The 18,450-nt window shown below is 38.0% G+C and overlaps 1 protein-coding gene across 1 annotated transcript in view; it reads right to left on the minus strand.

The window, feature by feature from the left end:
- DDX10 (DEAD-box helicase 10) overlaps window positions 1-18,450 on the minus strand; it is a 280,556-nt gene that overhangs the window by 114,485 nt on the left and 147,621 nt on the right. The window contains exons 14-15 of the mRNA XM_046017251.1: window positions 5,083-5,202; window positions 2,265-2,426 (exon numbers count right to left, since the gene is read on the minus strand). Coding sequence (XP_045873207.1) covers window positions 2,265-2,426; window positions 5,083-5,202 — 282 coding nt within the window. The remainder of the gene's footprint in view (window positions 1-2,264; window positions 2,427-5,082; window positions 5,203-18,450) is intronic.

The raw sequence follows: 18,450 nt of genomic DNA on the forward strand, positions 1-18,450 counted from the left end.
CAACTGAACCTGAGCCACCCAGGTGCCCTAGGATATATAAATTAATAAAAATAGTTACTATGGGGGTAGGTCTGAGTAAGAATGACAGGCATGGGCAGAAGCAAGATGTCTCAACTAGCTTTTTTATGATCTTGATTTTAGAACATGAATGTATTATTCATTTCAAAAATGTTAACGTAAAACAAATTAGAGGCATAAAAAGCTTTTGTGCCGTGACAGAATATCCAGAGTTAACTATGTTTAATTATAATCTTCCCAAGGACAGAGGAATTCACATATTTTAAGTATTCTATCCTCACAGCCTAGGGCAGAGCCTAGCACACAAACAGTGTATAATAAATGTACGCTGAGTCAATTTGAGATTAAGTCTCTAAAGGTTTCAGAAACAATATTCCACAGCCTGGATACAATAACTTCCACACACGGGGGAGGGAGAGGAGGGAGACAAGAAAGGGCAGCAGTGGGAAACACCTTTACTTCATGTAAAGGCCTCCTGTTGCTTTTACTGCTGGCTATAATTTAAAAATAAAGGATAAAATATCCTTATGCTCAATCTTCCCCTGGATAACTACTCTAGGTGGATGGTAACCTGAAATGTGACACATTGCTGACATTTTAATATTATTAAAAATTTTAATAACAAAAATTAGTACCAAATTTCAATTTTTTTAAAGTACTGTAATAACAGCAGTGCATGAAAATAAGTCAATCGGAGAAAGACAACTATCATATGATCTCCCTGATATGAGGAAGTGGAGATGCAATGTGGGGGGTTTGGGGGGTAGGAAAAGAATAAATGAAACAAGATGGGATTGGGAGGGAAACAAACCATAAGAGACTCTTAATCTCACAAAACAAACTGAGGGTTGCCGGGCGGAGGGAGGTAGGGAGAGGGTGGTTGGGTTATGGGTTGGTGGAGGGTGTGTGCTATGGTGTGTGCTGTGAAGTCTGTAAACCTGGTGATTCACAGGTGTGTACCCCTGGGGCTAATAATAAATAATATATTTATTTAAAAAATATTTTTAAAAAACCAGCAATGTATGAAATGTTTAGTTGTCTAAATAACACTCTGAACTGTAAACACTGTTTGAAGTTTTTGTTCCCCACATTTCTAAAAGGATTTTCTCACCAGTCATTTCCACCCCAGCAGTCATCTTCAATGTCTACTTTTTCTCATTCATCAAATGCTACTGCGAAGCTGCATCGAACCTTCAAGAAATGAGAACTGCTGCTCTACAAAAGTTGACTGAGCCACTGAATCATTCCAAGGTTAAAGAGGAGTCAAAAACCACAAGAATCCTTCTCAGGACCTAGTTAATAATGTCCACATCCAAAGGTTTACAGGTTTCTTAACCCCGAACCTCACATTAAAGCAGTGGGCATGAGACTATGTTCTTGGGCATGAGACTATGTTCCCTAAAATCATTCATTGTCTCAAAGGCATGCTATAGAAACGTCTTTAAAAATGTAAATCTGCCTTATTTCATTAATTGAATCATTTATCTAGTGATATGTCCAATTTTATGGGAACTGAATAGTGTAGACAGTAAGACCAAGAGTGACCGGGATGGAGTAGTCCAGTTCAAGGGTAACAGAGAACTGTGCACGTGCTTATCCAGAAGCACTCTCTCTTACAAGGTTTCTTCTTTTCTTTCTTTTTTTTTAAATACACTAAATAAATCTTCCATGCATTATCAACTAATTCCTATGGAAAGAAATTCAACTATTAAGCTGAAGCTGGAAATAACAGGTAAATAGTGAAGAACCTGCGGTACGTCTATGCCAAGTGCTCAGACACACAACAACCTGGATGAATCTCCACAGAATTACATGAGAATAAAAAGCAAATCCCAAAAGGCTACATACACATTCCACCACTTCATTTATCCACCATTCCTGAAATGGCAAAAATTACAGAAACAGAGCACCCAGGATGAGAAAGTAATACAGAGAATATGTTACTTCTTAAAACTACATGTAAAACTACATTAATCTCAAAATCAAAACTTTAAAAAAAAAATCATGAATATTATTTGGGTTACCTCAACCAAAATTATATTTGGGCAACGTTCTCAGAAACCAGTCAGTATACAAGCCTCCACCAGCAAAAGCAAGAAGAGACTAATAAAATGACAAAATACCCACAGAGACAGAAGTGTTCAAGAAGTCAAGGAGGAAAATAATGTGGTTACTGATGAACATGTAATAAGTATTTAGGGACATATTAAATGTCATTCAGCATTAATTCAAGATGGAAAGCTCACCCGATGCTTTGCCTTGATCTTCTTCCTATATTCTTCCTTGTCAAATTTGTCCTCTTCTTGTAGCCTTTCCTTGGCTTTATCTAAGTTGATGCCACCAGTGCTGTCCTCGTCCTCGGTGTCCTTCGAGACAGATTTCTGCATCTGTGGCCACTGCTGAACTAACTGCGGACAGGAAAATAGTAAGTATGGGGCGGGGGACAGGGAACATCAACAGAAAACCATTTCCCTTTGCATAATGATTTTGAAATGGTGCATTTTCCCCACTTTCTGCCTTAGAACCCATATTTCTTAAGCTTTCGAACAAACTTTATCATTAAAATGAGCAAATCTCTGAAAAAACTGTCCTAGTCAGGATAAAGTAATGCTGCCACAATCCAGTGACAGCAGGATTAAAGGAAAACATCAGGAAATAGTTTGGAGGAGAAGCTAGCTGCTTCAGCAGCATCTCAGTGCTCCTCATGGGCTACACTCTGCCGGCTCCGTCCCCGACATGAGCAGAGCAGGAGCCAGGTGGACCCAAGCAGACTCGCCGGCTCCCCTGGCACCTCCGAGCCTTCTCTCCCCATACTGTGGCTTGACTTTCCTGGGTTTCCGCCTAGAATTAATCTAATCTCCTCGAGGACAGCTGACTACCTTGTGCCTGTATTCTCGAGGCCCAGCATAGTATGTGACACATATAAAATGCTCAAAACGGATCAATAAATCCTGTATCAGCCCGTACTACACATAAAGACTAAAATAACTAGGCATAAAGGATTTCAGGCTGGCTCAAATCTACACAATGTACACATACAGTTCATGGTTAGGAACAAGGTCAGGGGACCTGGTTTAATGTTCCAGCTTTTTTGCTAGCCCTGCTGTGTAATCCTGAATAAATACTTCATTTCTAGGCATCTGTGTCCTTTTCTGACAATTTTTTAAAAAGGTCGGTTTGACTCTCTCATCTTCCAGGTCTAACACTGTAAAACACAAGACAATTTAGACTAAACCTATTCTCTTGTTTTCAACTAGTAACTAGCTGCCAGAGGATTTCAGTAGCTGCCATTGTTTTGAAAGGCCACTAATTAACCTGCAAGCAAAGTGAAGTTGTGGGCACACGTATTCTCTTCACCTTCTCTCACTCCTGTCACCATCTAGTCTTCAAGATGGGATTCCCACAGCATCTCAACTTTTGGCAATGAATGGGGGTCACACGTGTCACCACATGAGCAGCCATGCCGGGAGCCACAGACACTGGAGACACAGTGGGAGGGAGCAGGTGTGGCAGGAAGAACGCCATCCACTGCTCCAACTCTTCAGTCCTTTTTTTATAAGCGCATGAAAAAAGTTCATGCCTCTGGGCTGAACGAAAAGTTCTTTCAGACTTTTAGAGCACAAGTTTCAGTGTGGCCGACACACATACAGGGGTCCTATCAGCAGTAAGTCTTCAGGGAAACATTCTACAGTTAGGACTTATACTCATCTTGGAGCAAACTGGCATAATCTGTGCAGCTAAACTGACAAGCACAGTGAGGAGCCTCATTATACTAAGAGCACTAATCTTACTTTACAGTAAGCATCTGAAGTAATACAACTATATTCTGGCCGAGGCTGCTTCAGGTGCTGACCTCTTTTCAGTAATTTCATAAAGATCCATTACTTATCAATTCTGTAGGCTTCCTCTACAACTTCCAACAACTTTAAATTGCACTCTTTCTTCATATGATTTATACATCACTTTACTCCATATTCGTAGTGCAAATCTGGGCTCCCTTCCCCAAAATAACATCCAAATGTCTGTCAACCTCACAGTTAAGAGGAAACATACCCCACTGGATACAGACTGCTTAGGCTGCATTTGTATTAGTGCTGAGGAAACATCTTGTGCGACATTTAACAACCAGTATCTTAAAAACTGTTATTTTATTGGGATATTAGAAAATAGTCCATTCATTCAATAAGCTTATGGGTTTATTGTATGTCAGGCCCTGTTCTCGGTGCTGGGGACAGGGTAATAAGCAAAGTGGACAGATACCTTCCCTCAAGTAGCTGCCCTCATTCCACTAGAATGGAAGAAAAGGACAATAATCACGTAAATAGAGAATGGAAAGTCCCCATAAGTTCCAGGAAGAAAATAAATAAAAGACAAGGCAAGGAAAATGAGAGGACAGTGGGACAGCGGGTATGTGCTCTACCAGGACGCACAGGGGAACCTGTAGGTTGAAGAGACTGAAAATCAAGAACAGTCTGAAGACCCACTCTGACCACTAACCACCATTACTCCCCTCTTTAAAAATGGAGAGAACACTGTGCCATCTGCGAGCAGTAACCCCTTCCCAACTCTGCGGGTATGTATTTATGCTAACACCAAGGTCTTGGTGACATGAGAGCCAGGTACCTGTGTGAAGCAGAAAACGCCGTCTCAAGCCATCCCAGTAAGAAACAACCCAATATACAGCGTGGAAATTGAGGAACTGCAAAGCAGAGATTTTTTTTAGAGTCCAGAAAAAACTGTGGCAGGTAGTCGTGTTACTATTCTTGCGTTTGTTGCCACAGAACATGTTAATGGACACCCTGACAGGAAAATCTACTCTATAAGAATGGAATTTAGAAAGTTCAAAACCAACTCTGTGTTGTTAGCACCCTGAAGTATGACAGCTGACTGCCCATGAGGCATTCCTGCCTACAGATGTACAGCCCAAGACAACACGGACAGGAAGTGCCTCCCATGCTTTAAATAAACAGTTTCTTTTTCTCATTAATGAATCTAATTCAGAAGAGAGACAGACTCTACAATACCTGGATGGTATCTCAGAAATTAAGCATTTAAGAATCTTACCTCCCCTTCATCAGTAAATGTTATCTTCTTATTCACTTTAAAATTTCTCTTCATTACTTTTTTTGCTTCTGCGACCTTGGTCACTTTTTTCTTGGCACTGGATTTGGAAGGTTCTTTTTTCTGTATGAAAATGTACAAAAAACAAAGATGATTAGTTAAATGGTTGCTTTAGATCAGCATTTAGCTCTTAAATACTTTCTAAAATTAAATTATTTACTGCTCACTGGCTAATAAGAAGCACCAAAAGTACTATCCAGAAATCAAGTTATTAGATTTTTAAACTAGTAGTACCCCCAGTGCTAAAGGGGCTTAAATCTAAACAAGATAAACGGTATAAGTAACCTTTAAAATTTCTTCTATTACTATAACCAAGCTACCCTGAGAATGTTAAGGCACCAGAAGCTATGTGATAATGTGACAAATGGACATTCAAGATAAATAAAGCTACCTTGTAGCTATAACAAAGAGCACATTTTAGAAATAGCTCTAATTCCAAGGGCAAACTTAAATTTTCAGAATAGGAAAATGTTTATCTGGAAATTTCAGAAGAGTCCTGTAAACAAATACTAACTTCAATGAATGACAGGCAAGCTCAAGCACATGGAAGAAAGTATAATGCTGTTGGCAACCTATTCTGAAATGCATTACACACTTAAAAGGTGACAAATGGATAGATGGAGAATTACATGGTAAAAGGTTAACTGTAGAATATGGGTGGTTGATATTTTGCTGTCCAAAAGTATATTTCTTTCAGCCTTTCTTATGTTAGAATTTTTCATAATAAAATACAAATGCTTGGTCCCAGGACCAAGAGAAAAAGTCACAAAGCAAAAATACCAAATACTATCGGAACAGAAAAGCGGTCAGCCAGAAAACAAACCCTACAGAGTGGAACCTTGAAATGATCCAGGTCCACATCAAGAGCTCTAAGGAAAACCATGAAACTACTGAAATCATGTTACAAAATGTGGGGGGTTTTGCATCTTTATGGTTTATTATGGATTCTTTTTTTTTTTTAAGATTTTATTTATTTGAGAGCAAGTCAACAAGCGAGCGAGAGAGAATGAGAGCATGAATGGGGTGAAGGGCAGAGAGAGAAGCAGATGCCCACCAAGCAGGGAGCCTGATGCGGGACTCAATCCCAGGACGCTGGCATCATGACCTGAGCTGAAGGCAGTTGCTTAAACTGACTAAGCCACCCAGGCCCCCAGTTTATCATGGATTCTAAAAGGGAGCTGTGATCTCCCCCTATAAAAAAAAAAAAAAATTATTTTATTTTATTATTATTTTTTTTTTTTTGGAGAGTTTGCTTATCTGAGGGAAGCCATAGAAAGGAAGAACAGAAATTCCAACATGGGTGAGAAGACACATTTATCTTATTTTATTGATAGGCTGTGGCTTTGCCCAATACTCAGAAATTATTCTTCAGTCATTCAGATATGCACTAGAGTGTCATCCATGTACAAGACACCATAGAACATACTGAGACCCCCAGCAACGAAAGGGAAAGCCTCCTGGAACCTAACTGTCTTGGTAGAAAAAAGACATTAAACCAGTGGAAAATATTAAGTATTAAATCACAAATGAATTATGTGCTCAGAAAAAATACACAAGACGAATAAATTCTATGTAATACGGTACTTGCCTTAGCTAGTCTAGGCTGAGGAGAGGAAGTTAAGGAAAATTTCCTTTTGAGGGACAAATGAATGAGTGGCAAACACCCAAACACGGCGCCACTACTGGTACCTTTCAGGTATCTAATTATCAGGGATTTCACATATATTTTAAGAGAGGCTTAGCTTAGTTCAATGTCACTCTTTTAAATAGTAACTTTAGCAGGTAATACATGCTCATTGATTTTGTAAAGGATATTCATGTCCTATGAATTCATGTCTTATTCATGTTAAAAAGTTGCCATTCATGTCTTCTTCCACCACATGTTTACCTCCCAAGAAAGAAACAGTGTTAATAGCTTTTTCTATATCCTTTCCAGAAACAGGCATTCAAATATATATGAAGAAACCAAGATAATAAAAGAGCTATCCCTGCCATCAGGAGCCTTGTATACAGAGCTTCATATAAATGTGCATCTAGGTGCGCCTGGGTGGCTCAGTGGGTTAAAGCCTCTGCCTTCGGCTCAGGTCATGATCCCAGAGTCCTGGGATTGAGCCCCACATCAGGCTCTCTGCTCCGCAGGGAGCCTGCATCCTCCTCTCTCTCTGCCTGCCTCTCTGCCTAGTTGTGATTTCTCTCTGTCAAATAAATAAAGTTTTTTTTTTTAAAAAATGTGCATCTAGTTACCCAGGATAAATTTCTAAGAGTTAAAGCACTCAGTCAAAAATTATGTGCATTTAAATATCAAACGATATTTCCAAATAACCCTCCTGAGAAGTTACACAAAATTCAATATTCCCAACAAAATTTGAGAGTGATTCTCCACATCAAAAAATAGATAATATTTATGTTTGTCAGGTGAAAAATAATGTCTCAGGGAGGTTTTAATTTGACTTCTATTGTTTTAAGCATAGCAAAACATCTTTTCAAAGGCATTTTTCTCCCTATGCAACATGTATATTCTTTACCAGCATTTTTAATGAGTTCCTGGCATTTTACTTATTAATTTGTGAAATCTTTTCATTTGTTAAAAATGTGTCAATATTTTCTCCCACTGTTTCATTTATATTTAGACTTTTGCCATACATAGGAATATTTTGTTGTTTTGCTTTGTTTTGTTTTTTGTTAAACATATAATATTTTTAATCTTTATGTAATCAATTTTTTAAAATAATGAAATTTTCTGGGTTTGTTTTTTTTTTTTTTTGGTACTATACTTATAATATTCTTCCAACTAAAAGACTTTTCAAAAGTGAATTTAACTCCTTAAAATGCAGATTTCATTTTTCCTGAAAGTTTCAACACTGGCTCTGGGATAAGGGGTAAGTGCTCATTAGTACTTCAAATTTCTGCTCATTAAATCACAAAAAATATCAAGTATCTTATTGTTAAGACAAAGGTTATATTTTGACTACAAGACTTTGTATTATTGGTACGAGAATGAAATCTACAGCCAACAAAGAGTTTAATGAAAGATTTCCTGACAAGATGTAAAACAATGGCAGAAAAATGCAGTTTTCATTTCCATCTGCACTTCTTGCACAAAATGTATGTTAGACTTCAGAATAAAATGCTAAAAGGAAAATATCAGAGAATACAAAAGTGATGAAGCATCAAGTTATTCTCAAGGTCTTGCAATAATAGCTGTAGGAGGTTGCCACAAATAACTTGGACAATAAAAGAACAAGAACTGTGGTTAAAAGCAATGCTTCCTAGCAGAAGGTCTGTGCTAACACAGGCTACAAGAAGATTCAAAATATAATCAATGAAAAAAAAAAAAAACCTACTTTAATATAAGCATTACTACTATACATCCTAGAGGGTACAATAAGTGTATCGCTGCAGGGGCGCCTGGGTGGCTCAGTGGATTGAGCCGCTGCCTTCGGCTCGGGTCATGATCTCGGAGTCCTGGGATTGAGCCCCGCATCGGGCTCTCTGCTCCGCGGGGAGCCTGCTTCCTCCTCTCTCTCTGCCTGCCTCTCTGCCTACTTGTGATCTCTCTCTCTCTCTGTCAAATAAATAAATAAATAAATCTTTAAAAAAAAAAAAAAAAGGAAAAACAGAACCATAAGGAGATAAAAGTCAGAATTAAAAGAAAAGACAGTCTATAGAAATCAGAGGTTTATGTTTCCTTAAAGTAGTTCCCATATGTATCACAGAATAATTAATGGTTTACAAAAGAAACAGTATCTTAAGTGAAGGAGACTGGGGAGCCTGGGTGGCTCAGTCAGAAACCTGCCTCTTGGTTTTGGCTCAAGTCATGATCTCAGGGTCCTGAGATCTAGTCCCATGTTGGTCTCTGTGCTCAGCAGGAATCTGCTTGAAACCTCTCTCCCTCTGCCTGCCACTCTCCCCCTGGGTGCAAGGATGAGCACACGTGAGTACACTTATCCTCTCTGAAATAAATAAATGATAAATAAATAAATGTAAAGGAAACCAACTAAATAAAAAACTGTCAACCCTACTGAAGACCTCACAGATTACCTGTTACAACCTATTTCATAGTATTTATAAACATTTATAAGCATTATAAGCATTGTCTCCCACTGAGCAGAGAGCCCCATGCAGGACTCTTAATTTCCATAGCCTAAATCACCATACACTAGAACTCAAGATTTGAAAAACAAAACAAACATCTGCTAGGTAAGCATAATTCCTTCACCATCTTAAAGTTCCCCAACTATGATAATTGACAGTATTTTACAGTATTAATGAAGGATGCACTACTTGACATTTTATTTGAAAGACAACTACAAAATCTTTTCTTAAGAAAAAAACTTCCTTCTGTGAAGTGTGTAAACCTGGCAATTCACAGACCTGTACCCCTGGGGCTAATAATACATTATATGTTAATAAAAAAAAAAACAATTATAAAAAAAGAAAGAAACCTCCTTAATGATTAGTGATGATGAGCACTTTTTCTTGTACGTATTGGCCATTTATTTGTATGTCTTCTTTGGAAAAGAGTCTATTATGCTTGCTTCAGCAGCACATATAGCAAAAAAAAAAAAAAAAAAGAGTCTATTCAGGTCCTTTGTCCATTTTTTAATTGGAATATTTGGGGTTTTTTGCATTGGAGTTCCCTATATATAGCTCAGAAAGCCCTTATTCAATATATGGTTTGCTAATATTTTCTCCCATTCCACAGGCTGCCTTTTTTTTTCCCTTGCTGTACAGAAGCTTTTCAGTCTAAGACAGTCCATTTATTTCAGCTTTTGTTCCCTGTTCTTACAGGGTCTTATTCAAAAGATCACTGCCAAGACCAAAGTCAAGAAGCTTTTTCTCTATGCTTTCTTCTAAGAATTTTAATCATCAGGGAAATAAATCAAGACCACAGTGAGACAGCACTTCACACTTATTAGGAGAGTTATCATCAAGAAAACCAAAGGTAACAAGTGTTGGTGAGGGTGTGGAGGACAGGGAACCCCTGTGCAATGTTGCTAGGAATGTGAACTGGCCCAGCAACAGTGGAGAACAGAATGGAAGTTCCTCAAAAAATTAAAAATGGAAAGTACCATATGATCTAACAATACCACTCACTCCAGTGTATATATCTAAAGGAACCAAAGGTAGTTTCTAAAGGAGATATCTGTATTTCCGTATTCACTGCAGCATTACTCACAATAGCCAAGACATGAAAACAATCTTAAGTAAGTCTCAAAGGATAAATTAAGAAAACGTGGTATATAAATACCATGGCATATTCTGAGTCGTGAGAAAGAATGGAAACCTGTCATTTGGTGACAATATGGATGAACCTGGAGGGCATTTTGTTAAGTGAAATAAGTCAGACAAAGACAGACACATACAGTATCACTTACTCATGTGATATATTTAAAGAGAAAAGGCATGGGGGTCTAATTTCATAGAAACATAAAATGGTAGTTGCCAAGGGCTGGGAAGAGGGAGAAACTGTGAGATGTAAGTTACAGGGTACAAACTTTCCATTATAGGATGAATAAACTGAGGATCTCATGTATAGCACAGCGACTGTAGTTAATAATACTGTACCGTAAACTTGAAATTTGCTGAGAGTACACTGCAAGCATCATCATCACAGACACAAAAAAGTTAACTGTGAGGTGATGGATGCATTATCTCAATCTTGGCGGTCATTTCACACTGTCCTTACAAACAAAATCACATTGTATACTTTACATACTGTCTTACTTATCAATTATTTCTCAACAAAGCTAGGGGAAAAAAAAAAGAAATAAAAACACAACCACCAGTAAATAGAAAAGGTATGTTTGTGAAATCTTTGCACAAACTACCATCTTAAAATTAAGAGCCACCTAAAGGGTGGAGAGATTCCATTTTGCAAGAAGGGAAAAGGTCTGGAGACTGGTTGTCCAACTAGAGCAAGGTGCTTAACACTAATGAACTCTATACTTCGAGGTTCAGGTGGTGGTACATTCTACACTTCATGTATTTTACTAAAATTAAAAATAAAGAGCCACCTAGAATATAACTGGACTTCTATTTAAAGTGTTGTTCCAGAGGTATGTGGATGGCTCAGTTGGTTGAGCGTCCCTGATTTCTGCTCACCTTGTGATCTCCGGGTTGTGGGATTCAGCCCTGCATCTGGCTCTGTGCTCAGTGCAGAGTCTGCAAAAGATTGTCTCCCTCTCCTTCTTCCTCTTATCCTCCCCCTACTTGTGTGCTCTCTCTCTCTCAAACAAATAAAATCTTTTTAAAATACATAAATAAAAATAGATAAAATGTTGTTACAGCAACAGTTTCTCTTTTCAGAGATCCTCCATGAAATCTAACAGTTAAGACAAAGTGGTAGTCCTATAATTACACAGTGGATGGAGCAGAGGGACCGGGATGGGCCGTGAAAGGGGCAAGAAGAACACAAGAGACCTTCAAATGCAGATCACCTAAGAGGATATGAAATGGGAGTGCTTATAAATTATAAATTATGGAAATAATCTTATAAAGCAGTCTAATCAATCTCATAGGATTTTTCTTTTTCCCAAGAGGCCACATTTACCAATCTCACTGTTTAAAGTTTAATAGAAGGCAAGCTACAATAAACCTTGGTAACATGCATAAATTTGGTCATACTGATAAAAATAGAAAATGAAAGAGTTGGAGAGAATGACTGAGAGCTAGTGCCCTTCTATCCAAGCCCCAGTAAGCACCACCTCTGCAGTGGAATGTATTAAAGAGTCCTGTTAATAGACTTTGTATGCACTCTTGCCCCCATTACAGTAAGCCATAGTCATCATTCGCGTTCCTGTTTTCTTTCTCCTAATAGACTGTAATCTCCACGAGGGTTAAGACCATTTGTATTAAAATTCGTGTCCCCAGAGCATCACAGAGAGGTTGGCATACAGGAAACATTCAGTATGTTATTTCTTGAAAGAAGAATTAGTGAATAAATTCTCAGTGGAATAAAGCATTACTTCATTTACTGCTCATAACAACTACAAGTCAAATCTGGTCCCTGATAATTTTTTAATTAGAAATCCAAAGCTTAGAAAAATTCAGCAATTTGTTCAAGGGTGCACAATTTAAATCAAAGGTCACTTGACTTTGTTGTTCACACTCTACAATGCTTAGTTGATTTTTTGTTCAAGCTGTCTTAGGTTACAGCATCATATTTTGATGCAGTATGTGTCTTTTACATTTCTATCAACTTTAAAAAAATGTTTGAAAATTGCTATTCTAAGAAACTTATACTTTTTTTCAACTTTCCAGTTCATGGCCCATTAAGAAACATTTCTTTCAGATTCTAATTTCTGATATGGTATTTGTACTGGCTTTTGAAGTAACTGTTTTCACATCCAAATATAAATGTTAGATACTGAACATGTGATTTCAAATTACAAGGCCCCAACCCTAATTCCTTTCTGATAAGAATCACAGCTATTAATAATATTTATCTGTGTATGATACTTGTCTCACTACCTGACATCGACACTTCATAAATTGTATCTAAAAGACAGCCTAAAGACCCATTCTAGAAATCCTTCCCCATTTTTATATTTTATAAATAATGTATGTTTATTTCAAACACAAAATCCTATAGATGAAAGCCCATATATCCTTTCAAAGTTCTTCACATTTCAAAGCTAGATTAGTCCTTCTGATTACATTAAGAAACAAACCATAAGTAAATGTTAATCTCTCTCTATTCTGTATAGTCAATAAGACCAGGGACTACTATCTTCTTTGTAGTCTGTGAACTGCATTTCTAATGTATAAAATGATGAAAATGGTTAATGAATATTACAATATACTAAGAAATATGACAACATACTTATTACAAAATATTCTGATTCGTTTAAAAATCATCTTAACAAGTCAACATAAACAGGTAAGCAGACAACTGAAAATTGCTTTTTTTCCCCACCAGACCAAAAACTACATAGATATATAGTGATCTCAGCTTTGTGTGGACTTCCCTCCTTCTGCTTATGGAGGATCACAAGGCACAACCATTCTATACAGTTTTTGATTAATAGATTCCTCCCCTTCTGGATTCCTACTTTCCTGAATCCACAGGCTTAATCTGGGATACTTTCCAGAAGATGTTCTTACCCTAATAAACTTCTGAGAGTGTGTGCCTGCCACCTTAACTACTGAATGCTTTCAGAAAAATAAGTTTCTGATATATCTCCAATACAGTTTCTAGATTCCTCAATTCCTTCTCTTACTCTTCACATACAAGTTCTCCTACCAACACCTCAAACAGTGGTGTTTTTTTTTTTCCTTCAACATGTTTGCCTTCCTCAACAATGTCAGAATTAACAAAATTTTCCTTTATTTTAAAAAGCCTTTTCACAGCATTTCAGTCTAACAATTCTTTTAATTCAATTAGTCTAGATAAATGAAATCTTGCCATTTGCGACGACGTGGATGGAACTAGAGCGTATCATGCTTAGTGAAATAAGTCAATCGGAGAAAGACAACTATCATATGATCTCCCTGATATGAGGACATGGAGAAGCAACATGGGGGGGTAGGGGGATAGGAGAAGAATAAATGAAACAAGATGGGATTGGGAGGGAGACAAACCATAAATGACTCTTAATCTCACAAAACAAACTGGGGGTTGCTGGGGGGAGGTGGGATTGGGAGAGGGGGAGCGGGCTATGGACATTGGGGAGGGGAGGCGAACCATAAGAGACTATGGACTCTGAAAAACAACCTGAGGGTTTTGAAGGATCAGGGGTGGGAGGTTGGGGGAACAGGTGGTGGGTAATGGGGAGGGCACGTTTTGCATGGAGCACTGGGTGTTGTGCAAAAAGAATGAATACTGTTACGCTGAAAAAATAAATAAAATGGAAAAAAAAAATAAAAATAAAAACAATTAGTCTAGATAAGATTTTTGCTATTTCCTTACTTCAAACCTCATCCCTGACCTTCATGGCCAGCCAGAGCCATCACTGTCTTTGTTTTATTTACTATCTTAAATGCTTTCTTCTACCTTTTTGAACACATTTATCCTGCTGGAACACATAAAGATTAGTTTCTTATTTCTCTTTCACTACCTGAGGAAATCTTTAGTTCACTGAAATTGTCCAAGCTGTTTACTATTTTGTTCTGCTAGCCAGGAAATATGAATTATTTGCTCCACACCATATCCCTCTCCCCCCAAACCCCAAATAAATTTAAAAAGGGGGGGGGGGAGGGAGAGGAAAGCCACCACAGATGTGAAATCTCAGATGCTTCCTGTTCTTTAACAAAATTATGGAAACAGTCATATTTTGCCCTAGGAATCCAATTTTTAACCTGCCACTTTTAATAAATATTTCTGTATTAGGAAACAGGCAGCTGGAAGCAATTTAGAAAAACAGGGCCTGAGACACACTTTTCCCCTCTTTTTAGATCAAAAAATGGCAGTATGGATTTCATTTCTAACTTGTATCTAAATTGGCTATATGAATTTCTGTTGTATCCTACAACTTTTGAAATTCTTCTATAACTTAGAAATATTATAAGATACATACAAAAAAAAAAACCAGTAGTATTCAAGACAAAAGCTAACTTGTATACACGGCCATCCAGTTAACAGAATTAAGGAGGCAGAAACGGTGGTAATGAAGGAAGTAAAAAGACTGGTCAGCATCTGTGCACTACTTTAAGGCAGGATGACGGTAACACTTCTCCTTGGGGGAGCACCTGAATGGTTTTCGCCTCTACCATCTCCCTCACAAGTGATAGCAGAGACTCAGCAAGAAGGTACCAATAGCTAATTTATTCAGAATTTGTTTGAACAAAATAAAATAGCATCAAAGTAACACTCGGCGATATTTAGTTACAGGTTTAATTGAGAATTCTATAGTTGGCTCCAGTACCTACAATATTAACAAATTATTTGGCAATCTGGTTAGTGTAATCTAAAGCAGGCTTTCTGAAAATTCATTCACCGTGAAAGTCTAACAAACACAGGCCATATAATACTACTTATTCAGCAAACCACCAATTTTAAAAATTACACACAAACTCAATGCATCTATACTCTAACAGAAACAGAATCTCTCTTAGGATTTAAACCCTTCACAAAGAACTAAAATAACAGAACTAAAATATATACTAAACTCCAGCTGGGCTTGGTACCTGGTTCAGTGAGCCATTTCTGACACACTATCCCAAAACATTCATGAGATGCTAATGAGGACCTCTGAGCCCCCCCCCAGACAAAGCAATCACTGCTACTGGTTCCAGTGTCTGGTGTTCTACACTGACTGACATTAGTAAATCACAAGACACGCATGGGATATATCTTAACTAAAAGAGAAATAACAAGTATCACTACTATCCCCAGTCTAAGCCATGTGCACAACTCCATGCACAGTAAAATGTCCAAGATCTGCCTTCCGCTGTGTATGAATGTTAGCTAAGCAAAAAACACCAAATGCACAAAGGCCAGCCCACTGACCATATTTCATCAAAACATGCTTGGATGCTGTCTAATTATTTAAAATTGGATATTCTTAAAAATACACCATTTATAAAATGGTCTTCAAAGCCACATAATGGTGATAAAAGACACTGGCATTATTAAGTACAGAACGTGGAAGGATGAACGGGCCCTCCAAGATCACCTAGAGACACAAGCAGCATGTGTATACACACAGAAGAGGATTTCGAGCTCACAGGGCCAATGACGGTGAAGTTAGGGCAAGAACTCTACGTCCCCGGGGATGCTAGCCTGTGTTCTTACCGTGACACTGCACACAGCAAGAGTACCTTAGAAGCACCTCCTCCAACAATCACATTTTTCCTAAATAATCCTCACGAGACTCCATAAAACTGAAATCAAGAACTGATGGATAGCAAACGTTTGCTTTAAAATGAAAAGAATCCTTCAAGGAATGCATTTTAAAAGTGTTCTTTCTGCTTTCATGGAAGGGCCAGAGATAAGACTACTAAACCTGACCTCTAATATTCTTAAACCTCAAAAGCATAGCATATATACCAAAAAGTATTCTGTTCCCCAAAGCTCTATGCTGTCCTTTTATTTCCTGGCAAACTGCATGCTGAGCATGCAGTGATTAATACAATTTCCATCTGCCCTCCTTGGCACTTAAACATTAAAAACAAATTTTGACAGCCATTAGAAACTGTTGACAGATAACTGCTCGTTAATTTTTCTCCCATCTTAGAATGAGTCCCTGCCATTTTGTTAGGAAATTTGTAGCACTAAAATGTAATATTCTAAATTACAACTTAACAAAACCTACTACGAGTCACAATTCCCAATGAATTAAAAGGAAATCTTTGCTAGTCTCTAAACTCGGTATGCTACCTAGCTAATCATTTTTTTTAACCACTCTCCTCCCTACTGTCCCATCCAGAGACTAAAAAATGCAGGAGCTATCCATATGCTTGTGATTCTCCCCCAAAAGGCAAAATTAGATTGATTAAGATATGATACTGGCTATCTTTGAGAAACTTTTCTCACTTTCTACCCTCAGCCTTTTGGCAGCGTATCTTATGACATTTCTTGTATTCCAATTGTTAAGAGATTCTTCCACTTCTATTCTACCCTCTTAGGCACTCAACTCCCTGAGGATATGGACTTCATCTTAGCTTTTAATTTCTAGAGTAAGTGCCCAGACTATGCCTGAACAAATTGGTAATTATTTGGGAAGCTGAGCTGAGCCTGAGCAAATCAAGGCAATTTTCACTGGGAGCAATACTGACCCAAGGACTCTGAAATGCATTCTTCAGTTAGCTATTGCGACATCAGCTTGCTTAAATAGCATAGAAATTAAACAACAACAACACATTTCACTTTCAATTTGACACTTATTTGTTGAGAAACAAATAAATGGGCAATAATAAGGTGCGACACAAACAGAACAGTCTGAAAACAATGTCAGGAGTCACTCCGGGTGCCCACCCCCCCCTTCTCCCAACATGACAGGCTGCAAGCACACTCAGCTTCTAACAGGACTGTGGCTTCTTCCCTTTGCAAGGTAGATCCAACTTCCCTCGGCCCCAGGTCTCCACACGCTAGATCAATGCATTTCTCAGATGATTGCAAGCACCCACAACTACACTCTCCAGTTCTCATGCAGTTTGGATGACTCCTCACTGATAAGGTTGACCTACTACTTCTTTGACAAGGGAGAATAACAGAAGACAGCAAACTTTCACTGGAATAAACATCTATGCCTTCTATTGAGCAGACTGCAAAACTCTGGCACTCTCTATGTGAAATAAGAAGAGGGGAAACTCTGGCCTTACTTCTTCTCCCCATGAAACATTACTTTCCCAACAAAGCCTATTCCTTAATCCATGCCACAATGGTATGAAATCTATCCTACACTCCAATCCATGACAATCCAGATGGCTTACCTGGCATATCAGAAGATCACTGAAATTTACTTTGAGAAGTGTATGGAACAGTAAATGGTGATGCCAAGTGCTGGACAGCATGCCTGAGGTCCTTATATTATTTACTGGTCACAACCACTCTGTTGAGGTATTGCTTACATCTTAAAGGTGATAAACTGACAGTAAAGTAAGTTAAGCAATTACCCAACTTGAAACCATGGACCTAAGCTCTAAACTTATGTCACTCTAAGAAAAAGACCATTAGTTATTACACACAGAGTTGAAATAAAGTTGGAGGAAAAATTAGAAAGGCAATAAGAGGTCTGTGACAAGATTCAGGGAAGACTATGGGACCAAAGAGACAGCATGTAAGCACAAAGCAGGAGGAAAGGATAGCGTGCAGAGGTTAAGACAGTCGGGGTAATGAAAGGAGACAATCTGAAAACAAAATCACAAGAAAGGAACAAAGGAGAGTTAGAGCACTGTGAAAACAAATTCCTCTCACAATTAGTGATGTGTCGCAAAAAAACTTTGCACCGTACTGCCAAACCAATTTTCCCCTAATAGACACCTAAGCAAACCATTAACTCTAAATGGGAAAAACCAAATGATTAAACTAAAACAGAAAACTCTGAGAATTTCTTACCCAGCCACTGACAGGATGCATAATAATGGCCATCCATTTCCCTAGTATTTTCCCATTATACCTAAAGAATGTCTAAGACATCAGGATAGGAGTGGTAAGTCTAAAAGAAAAGACTATACTGGAACTTGAAATGAATCTTTGGGATTCCGTGTGGTTCAAGTTAGTAAGCTTTCACTGGCCAACACTATTTACAACATATTCTGCACTATTTCTTCCCCAAACAGTTCAATTATTTAAGCCATGTAATTATTTGAAGGATTTGGCAAAGTCATTAATAAATGAAAGGATTAAATAACACGATGATCTTAATT

Source organism: Meles meles, chromosome 8, assembly GCF_922984935.1.
Source record: "Meles meles chromosome 8, mMelMel3.1 paternal haplotype, whole genome shotgun sequence".
NCBI lineage: Eukaryota > Metazoa > Chordata > Mammalia > Carnivora > Mustelidae > Meles > Meles meles.